The following is a 24,680-nucleotide window of genomic DNA, read 5'->3' on the forward strand; positions in this document are numbered from 1 at the left end:
ATTAACATTTTTCAGTGCTATTGAGACACCAAAGGAGATTATATGTACAAATCGGATTTATAGCGAACAACCTGAACATTCCATTGGTGCTAACTGAACTTAATTCAAATGGAAATGCATAGTTCTGCCTGCTACCAACACATTTTACAGTATCTAGAACAGCCATGGAATTCCTCCTGTTTGATAAGTCATCTAGAAAGTTTGCATGAACCACTGAGATGTGATTCCGTTGACATGTTTTATTTTGAGGAGGGGAGGAGAGACTCAAAGAGGAAGGAGAAGACATTTCTGATTCCAAATCTTAGCATTTTGTATGCCACTGTTTGCATAATACGGTGTCTACCTTTCCAATGAGTGTACTCAATCTACTATTTCAGTAACAAAAACCAACATCTTGGATATCAGTGGGCTATTACTTGCCCCACTGTTCTTGGTTATGTTTTTCTAACAATGTCATTTCTTTTCCTATGAAATCACCATGAATATAGATGCATGTTATGTAATTGTAATGACTGGAGTTTAGTGTATGTGCTGCCAAAGTGACCTAATCTATAAGGCTAGGAAATTAATTATGTAGTTATTTAGCCAGTTAAGCTCACTCTTTAGAGTTTTATCCAGTATACTTAAACAGTCTTGACTCTAAGATACAGTTCTAGACCACCTTACCTTGAACTATTTGTGGAAATACTAATCTAAGAATATCTTTGCCTCCAGGGCCTTTTATTTCTTTGTAATTTCCCTGTAAATTATTTCCTAAGAAGTATAGGATAGGAAAGACCAAAGCATTTTTTTCTGGCTAAAAGCATTTCAAATCTGCTTAAACAAACATTACTCTGCATTAAGACAGAATCAAGTTGTAAAGTCATAGCAAACGTTTACCCTTATTGACAATGTATATGATAGCTTCTGCTCCCAAGGTGTCATACAGGGGGACAGCTACCATGGAGTATGTGTAACAAGCCAACTCAGAGATGACCCACTGTAGGGAGAGAAGTTCAAGTAAGTAACCTGGAAGATGATCTTTGAAGAGTGTTAATTTAGCTTCAAATGCTTATTTGGTACATATTATATTTTTTAAAACACCACTGCATGGCTAGCCATAGGAACTGTCACTGAGGAGATGAGGTAGTCACAACACAGGCTCACATACAAAGGCAGAATGTGTCTGCTCCATCCACAGGAAACTGTGGGAGATATTAGGGAAGCTTCAGGAGACAAAGATCGCTTTCAAGAATGTGTCAAAGCTCTCTGAGGCTACTTTGAAGAGATGAGGAAAAGGGACAACTTCAAAGGACTTGGTTGTGGAGGGGGCAGAGAAGGCACTTAAAGAAGAAGGAAGAAAATGACACACAAGAGAACCAGCACCACTGTGTCTACATACTCAGAGTGTGAAGAGAGACAGGAAGTAAAGTTGGAAAGGGAGGGGAGAATCTGCTAGGGGTGAGCCTTCATTGCCAGCTTAAGTATTATAGACTCAACTGTATTCCCCTTCTCTGCTCCAAACACATGTTGAATCCTTAAACACCCCACCTCTGCCCAACATGACTGTATTTGAGAATAGGGCATTTGGAAGGTAAGCACTGTTAAATGAGGTTGTACAAGTAGAGCTGTGTAGGCCTAGTGCTTTCATGAGAAGACGAAGACACACCATCTGCACAAAGAAGATGCCAAGTGAGATCATAACAAATAAGTGACCACCACCTGCAAGTCACAGAGAAAGGTCTCAGGAGACATCAAATCTACTGACATTCTTGTGCGTTTTATTATGGTAACCCTAGCAGACCAATAACACAAAGTTTGGTGTTAAATGCCTAAACCAGTGTCAAGGACATCTTTTCTGGAAAGTGGATATAGCAAAAAATGGAGTATAGAGTCCCCCCTAAAAGTGTAGCCTGTGAACTCTACTTAGTATATTGGACCTAATGACTTTACTGGAAATAAGGTTAGTTCCAATCATCTAAACAGGTAATAATTGTTTTCAGGTCACTATGGAAAGTGGGAGATGACTAGACTCAGGAGCAATGGGTGATGGCTTACCAGCTCAAGTATACAACAAGCTAATCCCAGTTCAAATATGAACTCATCGCTATCTAGAATACCTTCACAATTTTCTTATTTTCCCCATATCATAATCAGGCTGACTTAAATCATCCCCACCGGGTGAGAAATAAAACTTCAAACACATACATTAGATGACTTTTAGGTAGCTCTTAGTCCTAACACAGGTAGAGAAATAAGCATTATGAAATCTTTATAGCTTTGGTAAGTCATCAGCAAGTGCCATGGGGATTCACTGGAGAGGATGCCATTTTCTTTAGTTAGCTTCAACATGGTTACCTCTGGTCTGTTCTGAGCAAAGATGCCAACAAACTGGTCTGGTGATGGTTTATATCCTTTATATAAGAGACAGGAGCCCAGATACTCTGCTCGATCAGATACCTATGTGAGAGAGGGGATGGGGTGGGGAGAGAGCAAGTTAGGTGGCTCTTACCTGTAATCCCTACCTACTCAGGAGGCTGAGATTTGAGGATTGCAGTTCAAAGCCAGCCTGAGTAGGAAATTCTATGAAACACATCTCCAATTAAGCACCAAAAAAGCTGGAAGTAGAGCTATGGATCAAGTGATAGAGTGCCAGCCTTGAGAAATGGAACAGTGTCCAGGCCTTGAGTTCAAACCCATGACAGAAAGAAAGAGAGAGAGAGAGAGAGAGAGAGAGAGAGAGAGAGAGAGAGAAAGAAAGAGAGAGAGAGAGAGAGGGAGGGAGGGAGGGAGGGAAGAAGGAAGGAAGGAAGGAAGGATGGAAGGAAGGAAGGAAGGAAGGGAGGGAGGGAGGGAAGAAGGAAGGGAGAGATGGAAGGAAGGAGGGAGGGAGAGGGAGGGAAGGAGGGGAGAACATAAATCAGCTCAGATAATATATTAGCAAAATAATCTGTCTAAAATCACTGGCCTGACTTACCTGTTTGTAGGACAACCATCTATATGGCTGGTTTGGTTTTCTGTATCCCAAGCAGGGCCCATTGTCTAAAACATAACATTAAGAGAAAATCAGCTCCCGTGGCAAACACTTTGTAGAAGGATTAAAAATATTCAGAAGAGGTAACAGCACAAAGGATAAATCCAGTAAGAATGTGAGCATCTCTTATATAGCCAGGAAATTCAGGGGCAGTCAGTGCTGAGTCCTCAAAGGCAGATTCCTATAAACTATATTTGAAACATTTAGGAAATGTTACAAAAGAGAATGTTCCAGTACTGAGTCTATGACCATAGTAATGGCGGGCATTCAGAGAAAGTCATCAACATGGCTTGCCCACATACTAAGATCAAATGAACACCTATAAATAAATGCAAACAGTGTGTATGGAATAATCTTGGATTGAGCTTCCATAAAATAAATGTATACTCATATACATATAGAAATATAGAAAATATAGGAATATAGGAAATATAGAAATATAGGAAAAAATAAAAATATGAACCATCAATTTTAACCTGCAAATACTATTATTAACACTACTTCCTCCCTTAGTTTGTTTGTGTAGTTTAAAGAGTTATGCTCATTCACATTTTGGAATATGTCATAATTTGGTATCCCGTTTCCTTCTCCAATTTGATATAAAGAGGCTCATGCTTTTTCTTTTCTGTAGAGATTTCAATGGCCATATGAAGAAGTGCTCTATGTCATGGATTACCTTTCATTGTGGATACTTAGATTGGTTCCAAGTTTCTAAGGCACCTTAAATAATGCAATGTGACATATTTTCAAACTGATAGTTTCAACATTAGAGCATTGTCTTGTTGGAAAGAAATATGTGGTCTGGGAAAAGGAGTATGGCTTTGGTTACCTAGCACTGCAATGCTTGGCAAAAGAGTTGTGACCTGTATATGTGTGTGGATGGGTGGGTGGGTGGGTGGGTGTGTTGGTATCAGGGCCTGTATTCAGGGCCTTATCATCTTACTTGGCTTTTTCTACTCACAGTTAGTACTCTACCATGCTTCCAGTCCAGTATTTTGCTGATAAACTGAAGTCAGACTTTCCTACCCAGGCAAGCTTTGAACGTCAGTCCTCCAATCTCAGCCTCCTGAGTATCTAAGACCAAAGGCATGAGCCACTGACATCTGGTTAATGATCACTTATTTTTCATCTCCTAAAAACATCTTCTGATTTGGTAGTTTTAAGTTTCTTTCAATGGCTAATGAAGCAGGACCTTTTCCTTATTTGTTTCTTAGGTTTTACTATCATAGATCATCTGTTTCTGTACTTTTCTTGTTTATATGTTTATGATGGGGAAGCTTATCAAGAACTACAAGAACACACATTTGCCTTTGATATTTTCCCAATTGGTGTCTTACATATGGCCTTAGAAAATTCAACTTCTAAATGGCTAAACCACTTGGCCTTATTAAAATTTAAAATAAATCTGAAGACATCTACTTATTAGATCAAATAGTTTCCTTGGTAAAATAAGCTTGAGAGGTTATGGTTTTAAGTTAAAGGTTAACCCCAAGTGGCTGAGAAGTCTTCCACATCTAAGCCCAAACGAAAGGAGGCTGTATTATAAACAGAAAAGTATCGAGGGAAGAACTGTACATCAAGGATCAGGCTGAATTGCTGAGAAACATTCAAGGGAAGATGACTAGGAATTTAGGAGCTAATAAATGAACTTTTCAACTAGGTGACAGAGGGAAAAGAAAAAAAGGAAAGCAGGAAAAGGACATTTACTCTGGTTAGGGAAATACAAAATATGAGTGAGGAAACAGTAGCACTTTTCTTTCTGTTGCAATAGTTACAGTGTAGCTCTAGAAGTAAAACTCTCAATCTTAACTTTCCCTGAAGTGTGGCAAGTCCTGTTCCACCAGTGGACAGCATCAGACACTGTTGTGACATGGTATGTTGTAATGCTAGTCACTAATGATTGCTACCTGCTGATGGAAAGCTTGTGTTGTGCCAGGCACATTAATTTCTTTGGTTCTCTCCCACGATTTTCAGACTTACTGGAGTAAGAATTATGGAGGATTGGGGCAACGTTTTCAAGCTCATCCAGGAAGAGGTTGAGCTATCAAATGAAGAAGAAAATACCCTACATCTCCTTATTATTTCTTGATTAATAGAAATGCTAAGAGAGGCCCCTGGCCAAGGAAGAAGTCAAGTAATTGCCCCAATGGGACAATAATTCAAATCTCATTAAATTCTATTCCCTAGCCAACTTTAGCCTATTAGCTGGAACCATGACCAGGCAATAGCCTGGTCACTTTTTATTAACTTAATCACTTCAGACCCGCTGGGTTCTAAGGTGTGGCTAGCTCCAAAGAGCCCAGCAATAAACAACTTCTTGGCCAAGTAGGCCCCTCAAGCTAAGAAGAATTTAAACTCTGATATGCAGAATCCTCAGAAGCTATGCAATTTTAAAATACTTCCTGGGGTTTATTAAGTTTCACCACCCGAAATCCTGATTCAGTGGGACTAATAAATTCAAATGATAGCCACAGATGATTCTCAATGTAGATGAACCACTACTGGCTAGGACTTAGAAGGTTATACTTATACTAACATATTCAACCCAGGTAACACAATTATCATTTTTCTATGTTAGCAGGTAAGCCATTACTCATGCTTGTTTGCACCTTCACTTTCTATGTGCCACAGCCATATATCATAGGCAAATGACTTTGTTTTAGTCACAATAACAATACATGTTCCATAAATAAAAATTCTAAAAACAGAAATCCCAAAGGACATCCTACTGTTTTAAGCTACCAACTCTCTGACAAGTTAAGAAAAGTTAAGAACTTCTCAGAGAAGTTAAGAAATGAAAGCTTAGTTTTCTTTTTGTTTTTGTTTTTTGTTTTATTGCATGGAGTGTAAACAAATGCTAATTGGGACCCCAGAAAGACATTTAAATAAAGGATCTCATGGAGCTTTCTTTATAATAAACAGGTCATTTCTAGAAGAGTTAACTATTTTTATTAAACACTAAAAGCTAATCTAAAATAGAATCGTCCAATCAGCTAGACATGGGCTTCAATATCAACTCCAACATTTCCTAATGCTGTGACCTTTGGAATATTCTTCGAGCTTGGAGTTACCATTTCTTTATTTGTAAAAACAGGGAGGACTACAATTAACCCCTGGAGCTTAGCGAAGATGAAGTAAATAATGTATGTGGAGTATCTATCCCATACTTGATAAGTTGGCTACAAAGACCATCAGATATCATTAATAGGCAGAAAGGAAGGAAGAAATAAGTAGCCACTCAAGCAAAACTACACCTAGCAAAGTGTCACTCAAGGAGAGCTAACAGCCAGGAGATTTTGAAAGAAAATTTGGCTTCCTAGCATTGTGTTCAGTGATACAAAATATAAAGACTAGATCTGTTCCAAATGATCAGAAGCCTACTTGGTGCTGTTTCAGAGAAAACCCCAAGATAATTGCCTCTATTAATTGCCTCGATATTAAGTATCGTGGCAGGGCTAGAAATATTGCATTGGAACCAAGGGCACGATAAGAAGTTAAGAATCTAGACTGCTAATCCTGCCTCAGACTCTCCCTGTGTAAACACAGAGAAAATTATTTCCAACAAGCATGTTCTTGAACACATGCTATTACTAGTGAGTTAATCAAAAGCCTTTCCCATACCTCATTATCTCCTGACACTGGTCAAGGAAGTTTCTTCTGTTGAGGAACAGATCAGAGAAGCAAAGTCATTTGTGTGAGCTTAACCAGTGGGTCCAAATGGAAGAAGTAGGTTTCAAAACCACATCTCTCTTGCACCATGTCCAAGACTTATCCCCCATGCTGAGGCTAATGTTGCCTTTACTTGTACATTATGTTCCTTTTTGGGCCATGACATCTAAAGAGCTGGGGTTTTAGAAATGAGACAGAGGAGAAGAATGTGGGACAGTTCTACCTGAAGCTTCTTACAGGCCAGGCCAGGCTTACCAGACACAGCAAGTCCTCTCTGGAAAATTTCATATACTGTCTTGGCATCTGAGAAGTAATAACGCATAAGGTCGTTGTTCTTCTGGTAAGCACCCTTCCGCGCTCCTCCCTAAGACACAAGACCAAGTTTAGGCCCAAGTGCAAGTCTCACTGTACTCTTTACAAAAACTTAAGGGGCTGAGCTGAAGAGCACGCGAGTGATGATTTTGAGGTCACAGTGATGTTATCTGTTTTCTAAATCTCTTCACTGTGGTAAAATATTAGCACAGAAATTTTGGAACAAGTGGAACTATAAAGAAAAGCTAATAAAATCTGACATGTATTGATCAATTTTCTAAACCTGAATCAATTTTCTAATTCAGTTTTCTAAATCTCATAATTGTGGTATGATCACACCACAGAAATTTTGGAATATATGAACCTAAAGAAAACAGAAAATCTGACCTGAAATCTGGTAACATATAAATGTAAATGCATATAAAGATGAAGAGAGAAAGAGAGAGGGAAAGAGAGAGAGAGAGGAGGAGAAAGATTTTTCTATGCATAGATTTCTATTTTTTGAAAATGTCAAGTTTAAATTTATGCCAAATGCATCATACTACATTACATCCAAGGCACTGGGCACAGATACTATAGATGCGAGTTTAGATCAAATGGGAGCTTTGAGCACTTCATATATTGACATTTATGGAATGTGGTAGGTAAGAAGGGGAAAGACATGCAAATGTAATACTGTGAAGTACATACCATAATAAAAATATATGATTTGGGAAATAAATGAAGCAGCTGATTCTATATAAAAAGTAAAAAGGTTCCAGCAAAGAAATAAGATTTTAGTAGAGACATAATTTGAGTAAGGTAGGAGAGAGAAAAAAGAGCAACAACCAGAAGAAAAGAACAACTTGAAAAAGGGCAGGGGAGGAGGGGAGCTTAAAGAAGAGGGGGCAAATCAAATCATAAGATTACTGCTGGGGGAAGAAAATAGGAAATTGGGAATTGAGCTGGCATCGGTGGTTCATGCCTATAATCCTAGCTACTTAGGAGGTTGAGATCTGAGGATCACGGTTCAAAGCCAGCCCTGGCAGGAAAGGCTGTGAAACTCTTATCTCTAATAAACCACCAGAAAACTGATATTGGTGCTGTGGCTCAAGTGGTAGAGCACTATCTTTGAGTTGAAGAGCTGAGGAACAGTGCTCAGGCCCAGAGTTCAAACCCTATGACTGACAAAAAGAAAAAAAGAAAATTGGGAATTGAAGACAGAGGAAACAGATAGGGACCTTTTTACTAGGCTACCAGATGGAAGGAGCTACAGGTGTGGAAGCACTTGAAGGGCATAAATAACAAGTATAGAACCCAAGGGAATATTTCCAGGAGAAGAGAGAACCAAAGACAATTCATCATCTTTGGAGATAGAACAGAAAAGTGTGTGTGTGTGTGTGTGTGTGTGTGTGTGTGAGAGAGAGAGAGAGAGAGAGAGAGAGTGACAGAGAGAGAAATGGGAGGAGGAAGGAAGGCAGAAAGGGAGAGAGAGACAGAGACAGAGAACAAAGGGAACATGAAGTGAAATGAAGAGCCATGCAGAGCTTGAGTTACTTCGGCTTCCTGAGGTGAGATCTACAAGATTAAATTTGGATCTCACAGCTTTCAGGCACATTTCTAAGTCATTAAAGGGAGATGTTTTCTCAGCCATTAGAAGGTAGAGAGCAAAGGTTGTGGGCTGAATCTGGCATATCATTTGCTTTTGTACATAAAGTTTTATTGGAACAATCATACTTATTTGTTTGCATATTGACTGATACGTTCACTCAACTACAGACACATAAACAAGCTACATCAGGGACCATCTATCTCATAAAATCTAAACTATTTCCTGCATGGGCTGGTAGAGAGTGCATTTGCCAACTAGTATAAATGAATCAAAAGATGTTGAGGGGAAAAAAAAAACACCCTAGGATAAAGAGAGGAAAAAACCCAGGTGACAATGAAAAACTTCCTTGGTTTAGGAAGACACCTCATAGAGAGTATGACAAAAAGTGTCAAGAAAGAAGTCTCAGGTCAGTTGAGAGAAAGCTTAAAGGAGAAGCCATTGAATTCAGAAGGTAGGTTGTAAATAAAGATATGTCTCCAGTACCATGGAGAAGGCTTGAATGGCAAAAGGTCAGACTGGAGAGGTTGAAGGTCAGAAGAAGAAATCAACACAGAGACTACTCCTAAAGATCTCTGGTGGGAAAGACTGAGAGAAGAGAGTGGCTGGGGGCAGACAGGACAGCAAAATCGCAAAGAAAGGTGGAACGTTTGATGGCACAAAAGATGGTGGGATGGTAGAGAACACAGGACTCTTGAGGTAAGATTCCTGAGTAGATGAAAGGAGCTTGTGAAAAGGAGAGAAAGGGTTGTCAGTCTGCAAAGGAACAAGAATATGTTGCCCTCTGAAGAAGAAATAAGATGAAAGGAGACAATGCTATTCACAAAGAGATGAAAAGAACAATTTTGGAACTTTCCAAGTGTCAACACAGGTGTAGGAGGAAGCCGGTGCCTTGATAAAAACTAGGAGAAATTAGCCCTTCATTTTCTACCAGTATTCAGAATGATTGTTAACTTGATGTCAGACTTAAAATCAAGAAAACATCTTTAACCCTTCTCAAATGATGGGTATTTCTATGAAAGTGTTCCCTACTTCCTGTCTCTGTCATACATTAGCAGACTTTTTCTCTAAGCAGCTAGATGAGACTTATTTTAGGCTTTGGGAAATTTAGTGTGACCCCTCTCCTTTTTTATTTGTCCCATGAAAAACACGAAAACTTTTCTCGGCTTACCAAGAAAAGAAGTTGCCTAAAGTCTGTAGTTCGCCAACCTCAGATCTTGATTTCTGGCATCCTGTGATCTAGTTATGTTTTAATTTTGTTTTTGAAAAATATACTAGTAATGGAATTTTAAATTTGTAGTTGGCCTGTTGATCAGCAACCTAAAAAGTCTTCTTTCCTACACTATACCTAAACTCCTTCCTCTTTATGAATTATCCCTTGGACCTGAAGCTATAGTTTGGTTCAACAAGGCTATCCAACTAGAACGATGGCTGGAAAATTACCTCAATTCCCACAGACTGATTATCCAGGTCAATGGGGGATAAGAATGGCTGAGGTCTGTTGATCAACCATAGGAAGATGGCCGTTCCAAAAGTCAGGAGGCAAATCAGTGCCGGGGTGGGAAGTGGGGAGAACAAGAAGTTAAAGATAAAAAGCATCCTTGTGACCAGCAGCAGGGAACGTAGACCTTAAAAAAAGGGGGGAGGGGAAGAGCAAGAAAAAAAAGTCAGCGGAAGCAGCTATAGTTTTTTACTTAATAGTTTGTGTTTACAGAGACTCTCTCTCTCTCTCTCTCATACACACACACACACACACACACACACACACACACACACACACACACACACACACACACACACACACACACTCAAACTCTCCAAAGAGAGGTGGATCTCTCTGGCAGAAGTTCTTCCACTGTTTACCTTAGCAATGGTGGAAATTACAGAACGCGTTCTCCACCCTGGCCACTTGACCGTCCTCACACAAGGCGGAAAGGATCAAAGAAGAGAAGTTAATCATTTCCCAGATAATTTTGAGAACTGACTGCCTTTTTAGTCTTGGCTCCCAGAGCCTAGAGGAAGGTCAGCTGGACCCAGCCTAAGCTGAGACAGAGCCGGCTGTGCCAGGCAGCTTCCCCTGCTCAGTTCAGGCAGACCCACAGGTCAGGGACTCTTCCGGTTAAATCTCCCTTGTGTTAACCAAACAGAAGAGGAGAGACGTCTGGAGAGGTGACGTCACAGGTTTTAGAAATCAATCATTTTGCCTGAAGGACATTTCCTGCTGGCCAGATAACCCTTTCTCATTGCTTTCTTTCTCTCCTTTTCTTTCTTTCTCTCCTTTTCTTTCTTTCTTTCTTTTTTTCCTTCCTTCCTTCCTTCCTTCCTTCTTTCCTTCCTTCCTTCCTTCCTTCCTTCCTTCCTTCCTTCCTTCCTTCCTTCCTTCCTTCCTTCCTTCCTTCTTTCCTTCCTTCCTTTCTCTCTCTCTCTCTCTTTCTTTCTCTCTCTCTCTCTCTCTTCCTTTTTCTTTCTTTCTTTCTGGGGAGGGGAGTATGAGGAGAGCCTCTGAGATTAACAAATTGACTGTGTCCAATGTCCTTTCCCCCAGGGACCCCTAAGAAATTATTTCCCACCCCTATCTCAAGAGAAACATTATCTAGGTGCACAAAAAGGGTGCCAGATACCGGGCTGAACACATGGTGAGCACTGAGGTTTGAGGCCAGGAAAAGATCTCAAGGAACTAAAGCCATAAAAGTGTCCTCATCCCAGATTGTCTTAGTTTCCAGCCAAGTTCAGCTCCAAACTACTCTAGCAGGAGCAACTATGAGAAAACTACCCTTGCTGAAGCTACATTTTTCAACTATGATCTCATAGCTTTCAGACTCAGGATGATAATAATAGCAGCCTAAGGAGCAATAACTACGTCCAGCCTTGAGATGGAGTGTTTGGATGTCTTGGTTCATTGAATGAGTTAATGTTATAAAGTAGGATTTCCCAGATGAGAAATTAGAGGCTCCCAGGGGGAAGGTGACTTGTCCACATTTACACACTATTTCCTATTGTTGCTTCCTTGCTAAAAATGTATAAAACCACAACTCAGTTTTTCTTATTGATTCCACTATGGTCCAAGTGTCTGAATATGTCTGGCACCTTACAGATAACAGCAACTGAAGCTCCAAACTGGCATTCTTCCAAGTTTACTGCAACTCTTGACGGAACAGTATCAGAGAAGAGGCCAAAGGTTCCTACTCAAAATCAAAAAGGCAAAACAAGAGCTGGGGGCATGGTTCAAGTGGCAGGGCATCTGCCTAGCAAGAACAAGGCAGGCCCAAAGTTTAATTCCAAGTCTGGCAAAAAAAAAAAGAAGAAGAAGAAGGGGGAGGGGGAAGGTGGCAAAGTAAGCCCAAATAAAAGTGTGATTAGATTAGGATCATGACTGCCTTTGGAGCTTTGGGGAAGGTGACATCAGCTGGCTTCTGTGAGGGTAACACTGTACTCTGATCTAGGAAAGCCATAAGGCCTAGGAATTATGTATGCACAAGAATAGGGAGAGCCACAGAAGTGACCCTGAGTTATTCCTGATCCTTTTGGTTGTGGCCTGATGTCAGAATGGTTGCTTTTCATTTTATGGAGGTGAGCAATTTCCAGAGACTAAAAGGATAGTCTCAAGTTCTTTGCTTCCACATTGCATTAGAAGAAGAAAACAAAACAAAACAAAAAAGCCAGGCTTCACCAGGGGCTGGTTACATGATTGTAACTCCTTGGCAGGGTTCGGACAGCTGGGGTAGTCCAGGCATACCTGGAGTTATACAACACCCCAGAGGCCAAAAACATGCAAGAACCAGGCATATAGTACAACATATTTAGGCCAACCAAGTTAACCTGAGCTCGGAAGGGAGTCCATCCCAGGCAACACTGTGACACTGGCAGAATTAGTGGCATGCCAAAGCTGAGAAGTCTGCTTTGTGCTCCCCTCTCCTGTCCACCACTAATCCCTGCCCTCGGGCTGAAAAACCGGGACTAGCCTAGCTGGTTCTTATCACCTGAGCTTCTTCCCTCTACCCCAATCTTAGCTGCACATGAACAGATCTTACCTGGAGCTTCTTCTACTGTGGGAACAAGTTGTGGCTCTGGGGACTTTTACTCTCTCCTCCAGATGGCAAACTTACATTTTTAATGGGAGTCTTTACGATACTCTTCGGAGTAGAGTCTAAAGGTGAAGGTTCTGTTCAGTGGTGGTGCTATAGGGGTGAGAGGAGAGGAGGGAGGACGAGCAACCTGACATGTAACCCAGTAGGAGGAAAGGGACAGAGAATCTTTGACTAGTCTCAAGGGGGCACATGCTGTCAACCCCAGCTGATTGTTAGCACATAGTCACATGGGCACAAGGTCACCTGACCATCAGATTTCCTCTGTTGATAGCCCAGATGACTGGATATTATAATGGCACAGGGTAGATAGATGAGCAGCCATGAAAATAAATAAAACAAAAACAAACCCCAATAAATACTGAATGTGGCAGACACAGAAATTAGAACCAGGAAGTACACTGAAAAACCAAATTAGCCAGCTCACCTTCTATCACCTTCTTTAGAAGTTACACGAATAAGAACATAATTGGCTTCTCTGCACCTGTCTTCTACTTTAAGGTGTTACGAAGCTGTACGCTCTTCACAAGTGGAGGTCAGACCTGGCAAAGGGAAGTCCTGAAACACCTATTGTCCCTGTGTTCTGGGTAGGCCTGGAGTACATCTCCATGTTTCAGAATAATAAACAGCAATCATTATGGCCACACAGAACCACTGATTGTCTCTGATGATCAGGAATTGCTACACTGGCATGATCACATATATTCCCTCCAGCCTGCTTTATAAAGATTCCAGGTAAAAAACACTATATGAAATTAAGGGCAGGAAATGTTTCTTCCTTTTCTCTAATTCTTTCTATTCTTCTCTCTTAGCTAAAATATACCCTTGCTTCAACTTTCATCTGCAAGGCTCTCCATTTTTATGAAATTCATATCGAAATTATGAAATTTATATTCTTATTAAATTATGAAACTCATTATGAAATTCATATAATTATGAAATTATATCAATTTGTGAATCTCAAGTTCTTTGGATTTTTGTGTATAAACTGGAAACTAGGTAGCATTACAACCTCAGTTTAACTAGTGGCAAACTGTAAGAGCTTTGAAAGTTACTTCCTCGTTTACTGTGGACCAAGGTCTGCAATACGTGATTTCTTTTAGGCACACTTTGGTCAGATTGCCCACAAGTGAAATAAATGAGTCTGTCTACTACGTGAACAATGAGGGAGATGGTTAGAAATTCCAATCCTACCTTCCTGAGAGTGAAAAGAGAATTTATTTGCAGAAGGTATTGAAGGATACATTTATCTGTCAACCGAAGTAACTTACTGGTTCCCTTTGCTATCATTGACCGGGTATCCAACTAAAGTAGGAAATACCTGGATTTCAGATAGTTCCTTCTTGCCACTTCCACATTATTTTAAAATGGGCAATTTATATCATAGCTACTTGGGAGGCATAGAATCATAGTCCCAGGCCAGCCCTGGCAAAAAATATAAATAAATAAAGTTCACTAGATCCTATGTCAACAAAGTCGGATGTAGTAGCACAAGATGACCATCTCAGCTTACAGTAGTGAGTAGGAATAGGGGGTTACCATCTAAGCCAGCATGGACAAAAAAAGCCAAACCCTACCTTAAAAAAATAAGCAAAGCAAAGTAGCTGGAAATATGGCTCAAGTGGGAGAGACTCTGCCTAGAAAGCATACAGCACCGAGTTCAACCCTCGGTACTACCAAAACAAAAAACAAACAAACAAACAACAAACCAACCCAAAGTGAACAGCAACAACAAAAACCACACCAAAAAACAAAAAATAAAAAACTCCCAAACCAAAAACTCAGCAGTATTTACTACTATTATAAGGCTGTGCAACCATCGTCTTTTGTTTCAAAATATTCCAGAAAAGGAAGGAAATTCCATACCCACTAAATAGTCATGTCCTATTTCATCCTCGTTCAGCCCCTAGGCTGAATATTAAGCTGCTTTCTGTTCCTATGGATTTCACTATCTTAAATATTTCATATAAGTGGAATCATATAATATATAACTTTCTGTGTCTGACTTCTTTTATTTAATAAGGTATTTTTAAGGTCCATCTATAGTGTAGTATGCATCAGTAATATTCCTTTTTATGGCCAAATATGATTCTGTCACCTGGGCATACTTCATTTTTTCTATTTTCATTTGGTGGATATCTCAATTAATTCTACTTTGGGATGCTGTGGATATTATTATTCCAATTTCTGTTTGAGTATCTTCCTCAATTCTTTAAGGTATATACTTAGGAGAATTACTGGGTAATATGATAATTTTAAATTTCACTTTTTGAAGAACTACCACACTATTTTCCACAGTGGCAGCAGCATCCTATATGCCACACCAAGAAAGAAGGTCCTAATTTTTTTATATCCTCACCACCAATGCTATTTTCTGGGGTATTGAAAAGTCACAGTCCTAATGGGTCTGAAATGGAATCTCGATGTTCTTTTGGTTTGTATCTCCCAGCTGACTGATGATAGGTGCTGTGAACCATGTGTGTTTCTTCTTTGAAGAAATGTCTATTCAGATTCTTGTTCATTTTTTAAATTGGATTCTTTGGGGGTTTTACCGTTGATTTGTAAGAGAGCTCTTTTATATATACTGGACACTAGACCCTTATCAATGATATAATCTCAATAGTTTCTCCTGTTCCCTGGGTTGTCTTTGCACTCTCTTAATAGTGTCTGTTTTAATGCTTAACACACACATATACATTTTAGATCTTATGAGATCAGCCCTAGAAAGGATCTAGAACTATGCTGTGTGTTATAAACACTCTCTCAGTAGGAGAAGGCCAGGGCTGTGGAAAGATGAGATCTTAACTATAGTGTAGGATAGGGAAATTCTGGTTACAATTCTACTCTGTGAATATTTCCACACATGATCAAATAAATGGCTCTGTTACTACACAGAACCCCCTGCAAGCAGCTGGTGTGATGACATTTCCTTTTCCTTTAAGGTTACTCCTCATTAGGAGCAAATGGAGAAGGGAGAAGTGTGTGGTAGTAAAGGGAAAAAAAAAAGAGTTTCATCATGCTGTGGCTGGGAGTTCCCCTTCTGGGTCACAAATACACAGCAGAGCAAGCCACAACACATGCCAGGATCAACCCACAGAAAAAGTTCTCTCAGCTTTTGGAACAGCAGCATGCCTCTGTTCCAGATCCCAGGCTGACCCTCCTCTGAATGGCCAGAGCCAACGTCACTCCTTTCTTGGCTTCTAACTGCTTTTGTGTGTGAGCCAGATGAAGGAATATCTCCTACCTCCATGCCCCCTTCCATACTTCCTGAACCAATCTTGTTGAGATTCAGAACCTCTCTCCCCAATTTTTCCCCTTTGCTAGTTTAGGACAGCATTTCTTCTTAAAGTCTCTCTTGATAAATGTCTAAAGGATATATAAAGAACTTTCATTACAAATGAACCATGGGCTGGGAAGGTAGCTCAGTGGTAGAGCGCTTGCCTTGTGTGCATGAGGCCCTGGGTTTGATTCCTCAGCACCACATAAGCAGAAAAAAAAAGCTGGAAGTAACGCTGTGGCTCAAGTGGTAGAGCGCTAGCCTTGAGGTGAAGAGCTGAGGGATAGCACCCAGGCCCAGAGTTCAGGCCCCATGACCGCACCCCCCCCCCCAAAAAAAAATGAACCACAAAATAGACAAAGAATCCCTCCCTCCCTCCCTCCCTCCTTTCCATCCTTCTTTCCTTCCTTCCTTTTTCTTTGTTTTGTACCAATATTGGGGTTGGAACTCAGAGTTCATGTGCCTTTTTCTTTCAAGGCTGCTATTCTACTGCTTGAGCCACAACTCCACTTACAGCTTTTTGCTGGTTAATTAGAGACAAGAGTCTCATGGACTTTTCTGTCCAAGCTGATTTTAACTATGATTTTAATTATGATTTTAACTAGCTAGGATTATAGGTTTGAATCACTAGCACCTGGCTTAAGCCTGATTTTCTTTCTTTACTTTTTTTTTGGGGGGGGGGGAGGATCTGAAACCAGAACTCAAATTTGACACATGATGTGACACTTTCATTCATTTCTACCAACTAAGCCATGCTCCAACTCCCATAAATCTCATTTTCTTAAAGGAAATTTTCTAATCTAGATTTTTTCTTTTTCTTTTTTTTGGCTGTTTACTGCTCCGAAGTCTTCAGGCTAAATTACAGTTTTCTCTTGAGAGTTTCTCTCTTTTACACAATTGTGTTTTTGCTTAAGACTTTGGGTTTGGCACAGAATCCATGTGGCATAAGAGAACCTTGGATTTCTTTATTGTGTGTATGAATCCCCTTCAGAATCCTACCTTTAAGCCTATTTCCTCCTCTGAACCTGAGTTTTTGCTCTTCCTTTGCCTCTGACCCTATTCCTCAGATCTAATATGCTTGTGTATTTCTTACAGTCACCTCCTCAGAGGCTAGCTGGCTGGTCACCTTATTTAGTGCTATTTTTCCTTCTCCGGTCATGGACCAAGCTTTCTCTTTTCCATGACACAGTTCAATATGTAAAATGGCTCTGGTCCCTTATGAACCATGCCCTCCCTGAGCTGACATTCTAGCTGAGGCTTCATGGCTGCCATGCCTCTTGTGCCCATGCCATTGTTATTGAGTGAGGGACCACTTTACTAGGTTGGAATTGTCTGTTCTAAATACCTGCAGGCCGGGTGCCCGTGACTCATGCCTGTAATCCTAGCTACTCAGGAGGCTGAGATCTGAGGATCATGGTTCACAGCCAGCCCAGGGCAGGAAAGTCCATGAAACTCATCTCCAATAACCACCAGAAAACCTGAAGTGGCACTGTGGCTCAACTGGTAGAATGCTTGCCTTGACCTGAAGAGCTCAGGGACAGCGCCCCAGCCCAGAGTTCAATCCCCACAACTGACAAATAAAACAAAAACAAAAACAAAACCCTCAGTTAATCCATTATCCCTTGCTCTCAAATTCCCCAAAAGATGTCCAACCATGTGTTGGTGGCTCACGCCTATAATCCTAGCTACTCAGGAGGCTGAGATGTGAGGATCAAGGTTGAGGCCAGTCCATGTAGAAAAACCCCAGCAACTCTTCTCTCCAATTAACCTCCAAAAAAGCCAGAAGTGGGCCAGCCTGCAGCCAAAAAGCCAAATGAGAGTATAAGGCCCCGAGTTCAAGTTCCAGTACCAACACACACACACACACACACACACATACACACACACACACACACACACACACACACACATCTAGCAAAACTCATTCTGCCTGGGTATGGTGGTGTCCTGCACCTGTAATTCCAGCCCTCCAGAAGCAGGGGCAGCAGGATTGTTAGTTCAAGACTAGCTTGAATTATATAGTGGATCTGAGGCTCAGCCTGGGCTATATAGCAAAATCCTGTCTCAAAAAGAGACAGGTTTCCAGCACACACCACAGACCATGGAGGGTAATTCTCCTTCTCCAGGCTTAAATGAATTGGAAGGAAGACACCTGCATTGTTGACTGTGGAGGGAGTCTAGCCAAGACACAAATGATTGTTATCTCACGTTTCTTGAATTGTAAAGAAAATAATGCAAGCCATCTTTGCTTTTTTTTCCTGGCCTGGAGAGTGAATTATTTTTTGTGCAATAATGATATACAAATTGCAATTATAAACTTAAAAAAATCTACCTTGTAGAAAGTGGCACAAGTTTGTTGGGGTTTAATTGGTTTCTCTATTCACTTACATGTATGGGCTCATCCTGTGGTGACAGAAAGCTCATTAAAAGGGAAACCAAGAGTCCCTAAGTTCTCACAGTCAGCTAGTTAACACATTCTTTCCTCTGTCCTCACTATGTCCTAGGGACGATGTCACACAAGATTATAACACTTAATAACTTTAAAAAGGCCAATATGCTGTTTAGAAGTATATAAAAGTTCAGTTGACTGGGTTTCCCATTTCTAACCTAATGTGATCCTTAAAATCTTGCCACTTTCCACTTTCTCCTTAACCACAAAGACCATATATTTGTAGACAAAATGAGGACAAAAAGTCAATGGGACATTGTAAGCCCATTACATTATGAGCATACCTGAAGTGATGTGATCATCTTGGCCTTCCTTAACTTGCAGTGAAGGTGAGCCAGGTATGTGCCTATTGCCAGATCCTTTACCCAGTTTTCTCAGAGGCCTAGTGTGCCACAGCACTTCACCTTTTCTAACACCAGTTTACTCATTTGCATCGTGTGTGTGTGTGGTGTGTGTGTGTGTGTGTGTGTGTGTGTGTGTGTGTGTTCTAGGGAAAGAGAAGATAACATTACTTGCCACAATGACTCAAGGCAGCCAGGTATCAATGGCTCACATCTATAATCCTAGCTACTCAAGAGGCTGAGATCTGAGGATTCAAGTTCAAAGCCAGCTTGAGCTGACTAATCTGAGAATGAACCAATGAACCAGCAAAAATTAGAAGTGGAGCTGGAGGCTCGTAGAGTGGAGTGTCTTGAGTGAAAAAGGAGAAATGAGAGCTGTAGTGACCAGACACCAAAGTAACTACCCTGAACACCCGTGATTTTCTCATTCTACACAAATAGTAAATTTGAAAAGTATGGGAAAATGTCATTCTCGTTAGTAAAAATAAAAGTATAAAGGTACAAGATCCACATAAAAAGTTGAGATCCTCTGGGTGTAGGTGGCTCACGCCTGTAATCCTAACTACTCAGGAGGCTGAGATCTAAGGATCACAGTTCAAAGCCAGCTCAGGCAGGAAAGTCTGCGAAACTCTTATCTCCAATAAACCACCAGAGAACTGGAAGTGGCACTATGGCTCAAGTGGTAGAGCACTAGCCTTGAGCTGAAGGGTTGAGGGGCAGCACCCAGGCCCAGAGTTCAAGCTCCACCACCACCAACAACAACAACAAAAAATTGAGATCAGTAGCATATACAAAGGTCTGAAATGTGGAAAGTCCTAGTCTTTACCTCTTAATACATCTGATACAACCCTAATTAAGACCAACAGGATTTCCTTGGGAACTAAAAAGCTATGTGGAAATTACACTGAAGAGATGAAACGATTTGAAAATAACGGCAATTGGGTAGGTTGTAAAGAAGTAAACATGCCCAAATTTGAATAATTATTATTGTGCTATAGACATTTTCTATTGGTCATAAACAGATAAGTCTACTTAATAAAATAATCCTGAAATAAACCCTGTACATGCTATAGTCAAGCACAAAGTTGTATTTCAAGGTAAAATAGATTATTTTTTTAGTTATGATAAAGATATTGGGACAACTGTCTAGCCATTCAGAGAGACAATACATAAAAGCTGATTACTGCCATACTCCAACAAAAATAAGTTGGAGATTTATTAAAATATTTAATAAAGACTTATTAAAATGACTTTTAAATAAGTATGTAGCTTAAATAAGTTTAAGAGACTTAAATATGAAACTACAAAAACCATAAGGTGTGTGTGTGTGTGTGTGTGTGTGTGTGTGTGTGTGTGTGTGTGTGTATCTGTGAACCAGTACTGGGACTTGAACTTATTGCCTCACACACTTGCTTGGCTCCCCACTTCTCCTCCTCAAGGTTGACACTCTACCACTTGAGCCACAACTCCACTTCTGGCTTTTTGCTGGTTAATTGAAGAAAATACTCTCATAGACTTTTCTGCTTTAGCTAGTTTTGACCACAATCCTCAGTTCTCACCTTCCTAAGCAGCTAGGATTACAGGATTATGAGCCACAGTGCCTGGCTCATAAGAATATTTGGGAAGAAAGTATTGGAGAAAATTTTTTTGATGTTGGTATAAGACTGAAGATTGACATGTAACTGCAATCTAGGAACAGAAGTGTCAAGTTTGATTACATAATTTTTTTAATTGCCTTTCAGAAAAGATACCAAACACACAGTCAAAAGATAAATGGCAGAAGGTAGACAAACATGTCAGTCAGGCAAGGATCTAATTTCCTAAACAAAGGAACACGTGGAACACTTTAAAGCCAACTTTCTAGGGCCATGCTCATTTCCCTCTGCCACCTTTTAAATGTATGCCCTTTGACCTAACGATTCTCCTATTCATTTATCCTAGAGGAAGACATCAGCTCAATTAAAGTTGTTACAAGTGATTCATAAAACATTAAGGACGTGTTGAGCCAAAAGAATTTTAGCTATCTTCTTTGTGAACTGGGGCAGCAGGATAGCATCTCCTTTGTAAAATAACAATAGTAATATCTTTCTCATAATGCTGTAAATATAATTGTGGTGCTTACCACATAACGTTAATTCTTAGATATTAAGTTCATCATCATTAAAGGTATAATGTTTTTAATTCAAGAGCCTAGGATACATAGGTATCCTAGCCTGGGTACATAGGTAACCATATGAATTATATAGCACTTGAACATAATGGAACTCATGGCAGATAAATAAATCTACATGTAATGAAAACAACTCCACAATCTATTGCTAAGTAGGTGGGCAAGTTGGTGTAGCATGTTCTCATTTGTGATGAACTTTACATGTATTTGTGTTTATAAAACAGTAATTCGAACGGGAAAAGGTGGATAAAAGGGGAGGGATTAGAAATGGAGATTCAGAAAGTTTTGGAGTATCCAATCATTAAATCAAAACATACTGAAGGGCTTGACAATCAGAGATCATTTCTGATGCTGCAGCTTTAGCTGTGAAATCTCGCCCTCCTGGGATTAGTTTCCACTGGGGAGTTGGGCAACAAGCCTAAACAATAACTAGATAGTTATAACACCATGGAACGGTAACAGCAACAACAACATTTTTAAAAAATCGAGTAAGGCAAAAAGGACTTGAGGATCTAGCAAAGAAGGAGAATTTTAATTAGGAGGGAATCGATCTCACTGGGTTGACAGTTTCCTCTGAAGCACAGATTTTGTTTGGTTTAACAATGATATATAGGGCCCTGTATTACCCCATCTCTGCCTCAGGAAGCTACCTTAGGAAGCTACTCCCCCTTGGTGGGTGCATTGCTTGGGAACACACACAGGAATACACCCCAGGCTTGTTTCTGCAAGTGCAGCTCTCCCAGGTCCCAAACTATGTGCTCCACACCACCCATTCCAGGCCTGGTGATCCTGTCTCAGCTCTGAGAGTGGAATACATTTACTTCCTCAGCAGATAAGAAACCAGAACAAAGGTAAAGTCTGAGTCTCTGGGGCTGTGAATATCTGCACCTTTCAATATTGACTCCAGAATACCTAAGAGGCTCGTGTAAGAGCCTGACATGTGAGCCAGTAGATAGCTTCCTAGCCACTCACCGGTGCCTGTGTGCTCAGGCCACCACCTCATAGTCACCACATGACCCAGCTTCCTCTCCTTACCTGGGAACCTGCTCCAGGGTACACAGAAGCACAACACTGGAGCTGTCCCCAAGCAGATTAGAAAATGGCTTCACGTTACCTCCACAAAGACTGCGTAGGCACACCGCCACGTGAGCGGAGCAGGAAGACAGCATTACCAAAAGGAGCCTTACTAAAACTCCAGGAGGTGGCTGAAGAGCGTTTCCCATCCCACAGAAGGATTCAGTTTGGTTGTTTAAATAATTAGAAGGAAGGGAAAACAAAATAAAACAAACAAGTGACTGCACCTTCCCACACCTCTCTCTCTTCCTAGTACTAGTGCTAGGGTGTATCTGGCCGATCCAAGTTGGAGAGCATGTGGTAGTGAAAAGGTGAGATTTGGGCTTGGGGCGATACTCAATAAGCGAATCTGGGTTTTCAAGGAATATCCACTGGTGATATCTTTGCTGCCTAATTGCATAAGAAATGCTTTGGGAACTGAGCTCAGGAAGGCTGTGAGAAACGGGATAGGATTAGCTTTTTCCTCTCAACCAGGCGTGTTGTGTCTCAACGAGCCCCCCTGTGACCACTCCATGTGCATTTCTATGAGCTTTTGGATTCTAGCATACCTGGCATGGGCGGTGAGGTACAGTGGGAATCTCTTTCTTTTGCTCACTGTTGGCACAAGTTCAGAGGAAGGCATCGAGGGAGGGAGGGGAGTCTACTAAAGGAATCTCACTGAAGAATTCAGTCCCACAAGGAATATAATCTACTCCTGTAGGTGGAGAGTCACAAAGTCCACCGTACCTTCCTGTGACAGTATCTTCCTGTGGAATGCCATAGTCCAGGGCTTTACCCCGTGAGCAACACTCAGCGGTCTAACCTGTGTGAGGTCAAGGTTCACTGAGAACTTGGGTTCAGAGCACATACTATATGCTAATCATATAATTAAGTTCCCTCATACAACCATAATACTTTAAGACAAATGTCCTGTGGGATGTACCCCTGCTTTGGAAGCCCTTGATAGAATGTGCATGGCCAAGGTATGTTTATTTTCTGTGCTTTTCATGTGCTCTGTGTGTGTGTGTGTGTGTGTGTGTGTGTGTGTGTGTGTACACACGCACTAGTACTAGAGCTTGAATTCAGGGCCTGGGTGATGTCTCTTAGCTTTTTTGCTCAAGGCCAGTGCTCTATCATTTGAGCCACAGCTTCATTTCTGGCTTTTGGTGGTTGATTGAAGATATGAGTGTCACAGACTTTCCTACCTAGGTAGTTTTAAGCCAGATTTCAGCCTCTTGAGTAGCTGGGATTACAGGCATGAACCACTGGTGCCTACCTCTCATTTACCTTTATACTTACTTTTAATAAGGCAAACAAAGTCTTGGACCCATGCCTGATACTATACCAGGAATTGAGAAGCAGATACTTCGAATCTGTAACTCCTAGGGGATGGGAATGTGGCTTAATGGTAGAGTGCTTGGCTAGCATGTGTGAAGCCCTGGGTTCAATTCCTCAGTACCACATAAACAGAAAAAAACAGAAGTTGTGCTATGGCTCAAGTGGTAGAGTATTAGTCTTGAGCAAAAAGAAGTGCAGAAACAGTGCTCAGGCCTTGAATTCAAGCCCCAGGACTGGTAACAAAAAAAAAAGAAAAAGAAAATGTTACTCCTGCTTTGGTGTCTTATGAGTCTATATAACATGCAATCACATGCAGAATGGCTCAGTATGTGGAGTGGGCTCGTGAATTTGAAGACGGGAGAGGCTACAATAGACTGGCATTGATCACAATATCTTTATGGAGCATAGAGACCCAACAATGTGTGATTCCTGCTCTCCTGGCAGTGTTGCCAATGATCTCTTTGCCAGGAATAATCAGAAGTGATGATTCCACCGATGGAGCCCATGGATGGCAAGACCCAATCCTGATTCCAACCTCACTCCTTGTCTCTGTGCCTTCTTTCTCCAATGTTGTTTCTTATCCACTTTTTTACTCAAAAGACCCATGACTACATTAGGTTGGATGGGCCTAAATGGAAGTGGGGGAAGGACCTGGATGTAACGAGAGGGGTGGAGCAATGGGAATTCAGGTGAGAAACAGTGAAGAGGATCCTCCATTAGTTGATAGGACAGAAGAAAAGGCTCCTGAGAAGGATGAATGAGGTAGTGTTTGGGGCTTGGTGCCATTGCAGCGCCATCAGAGTCAATCTGACTCACCGAGACACTAGAGGGGACCAGGCCTTGACCAGTGGGAGAGAATAGTATTTAATAACTATCCCCTGTGAAGTCAAATACTAAGAGTGGACTCACTCAATTCACTCGTTCAGTTGTGGTACCACCCACAGGGCAGCAACAGGAAGTGACAAATCCCACTGGCACTTAGGTTGATACGGCCAACCTTGATCTACCATTGTACTTCAAACAAATCATCATCTTACAGCGCTGCCGTCCAGGTGAACATTTCCTAAAGGTATCTCGGGCTTCTTGCTGACCAAGTGAATCATGAGAGACTCAAGTAAGGAGAATGAGTATCACAAGTCTGCTGGACTTGATAAGAGGTTATGGTAAAAAGGTAGATAGGCTGGACAAAGTACTAGATCCCCATCACCCCTGCCGGAATAAAGACTGGGTGACGCAAAAGGTTGTGAAAGAGGCCTTCCCGTCCCAGTTCTCTGCAGAACCAGCTCTGGTGTTACCCGGCTGGACCAATGGTCGAAAGCCAACAGACCCAAGATACAAGCCGTAAGCTTTATTGCCAACACTCTTGTTTGCAAAGGCAAACTTTT

The 24,680-nt window shown here is 41.0% G+C and overlaps 1 protein-coding gene across 2 annotated transcripts in view; it reads right to left on the bottom strand.

Annotated features, from left to right (window-relative positions):
* Acsl5 (acyl-CoA synthetase long chain family member 5) overlaps nt 1–24,680 on the bottom strand; it is a 48,603-nt gene that overhangs the window by 19,212 nt on the left and 4,711 nt on the right. The window contains exons 1-6 of one of the 2 annotated variants that reach the window (XM_042689507.1): nt 10,446–10,538; nt 10,026–10,210; nt 6,938–7,046; nt 2,957–3,021; nt 2,338–2,439; nt 880–979 (exon numbers count right to left, since the gene is read on the bottom strand). In XM_042689507.1, the coding sequence (XP_042545441.1) occupies nt 880–979; nt 2,338–2,439; nt 2,957–3,021; nt 6,938–7,046; nt 10,026–10,181 (532 nt within the window). In that variant the 5' untranslated portion in view covers nt 10,182–10,210; nt 10,446–10,538. Of the gene's footprint in view, nt 1–879; nt 980–2,337; nt 2,440–2,956; nt 3,022–6,937; nt 7,047–10,025; nt 10,211–10,445; nt 10,539–24,680 lie in introns of those variants that run through there. The other variant, XM_042689508.1, reaches the window with a different exon arrangement.

Source organism: Dipodomys spectabilis, unplaced genomic scaffold, assembly GCF_019054845.1.
Source record: "Dipodomys spectabilis isolate Male_0828 unplaced genomic scaffold, ASM1905484v1 ptg000125l, whole genome shotgun sequence".
NCBI classification, from domain to species: domain Eukaryota; kingdom Metazoa; phylum Chordata; class Mammalia; order Rodentia; family Heteromyidae; genus Dipodomys; species Dipodomys spectabilis.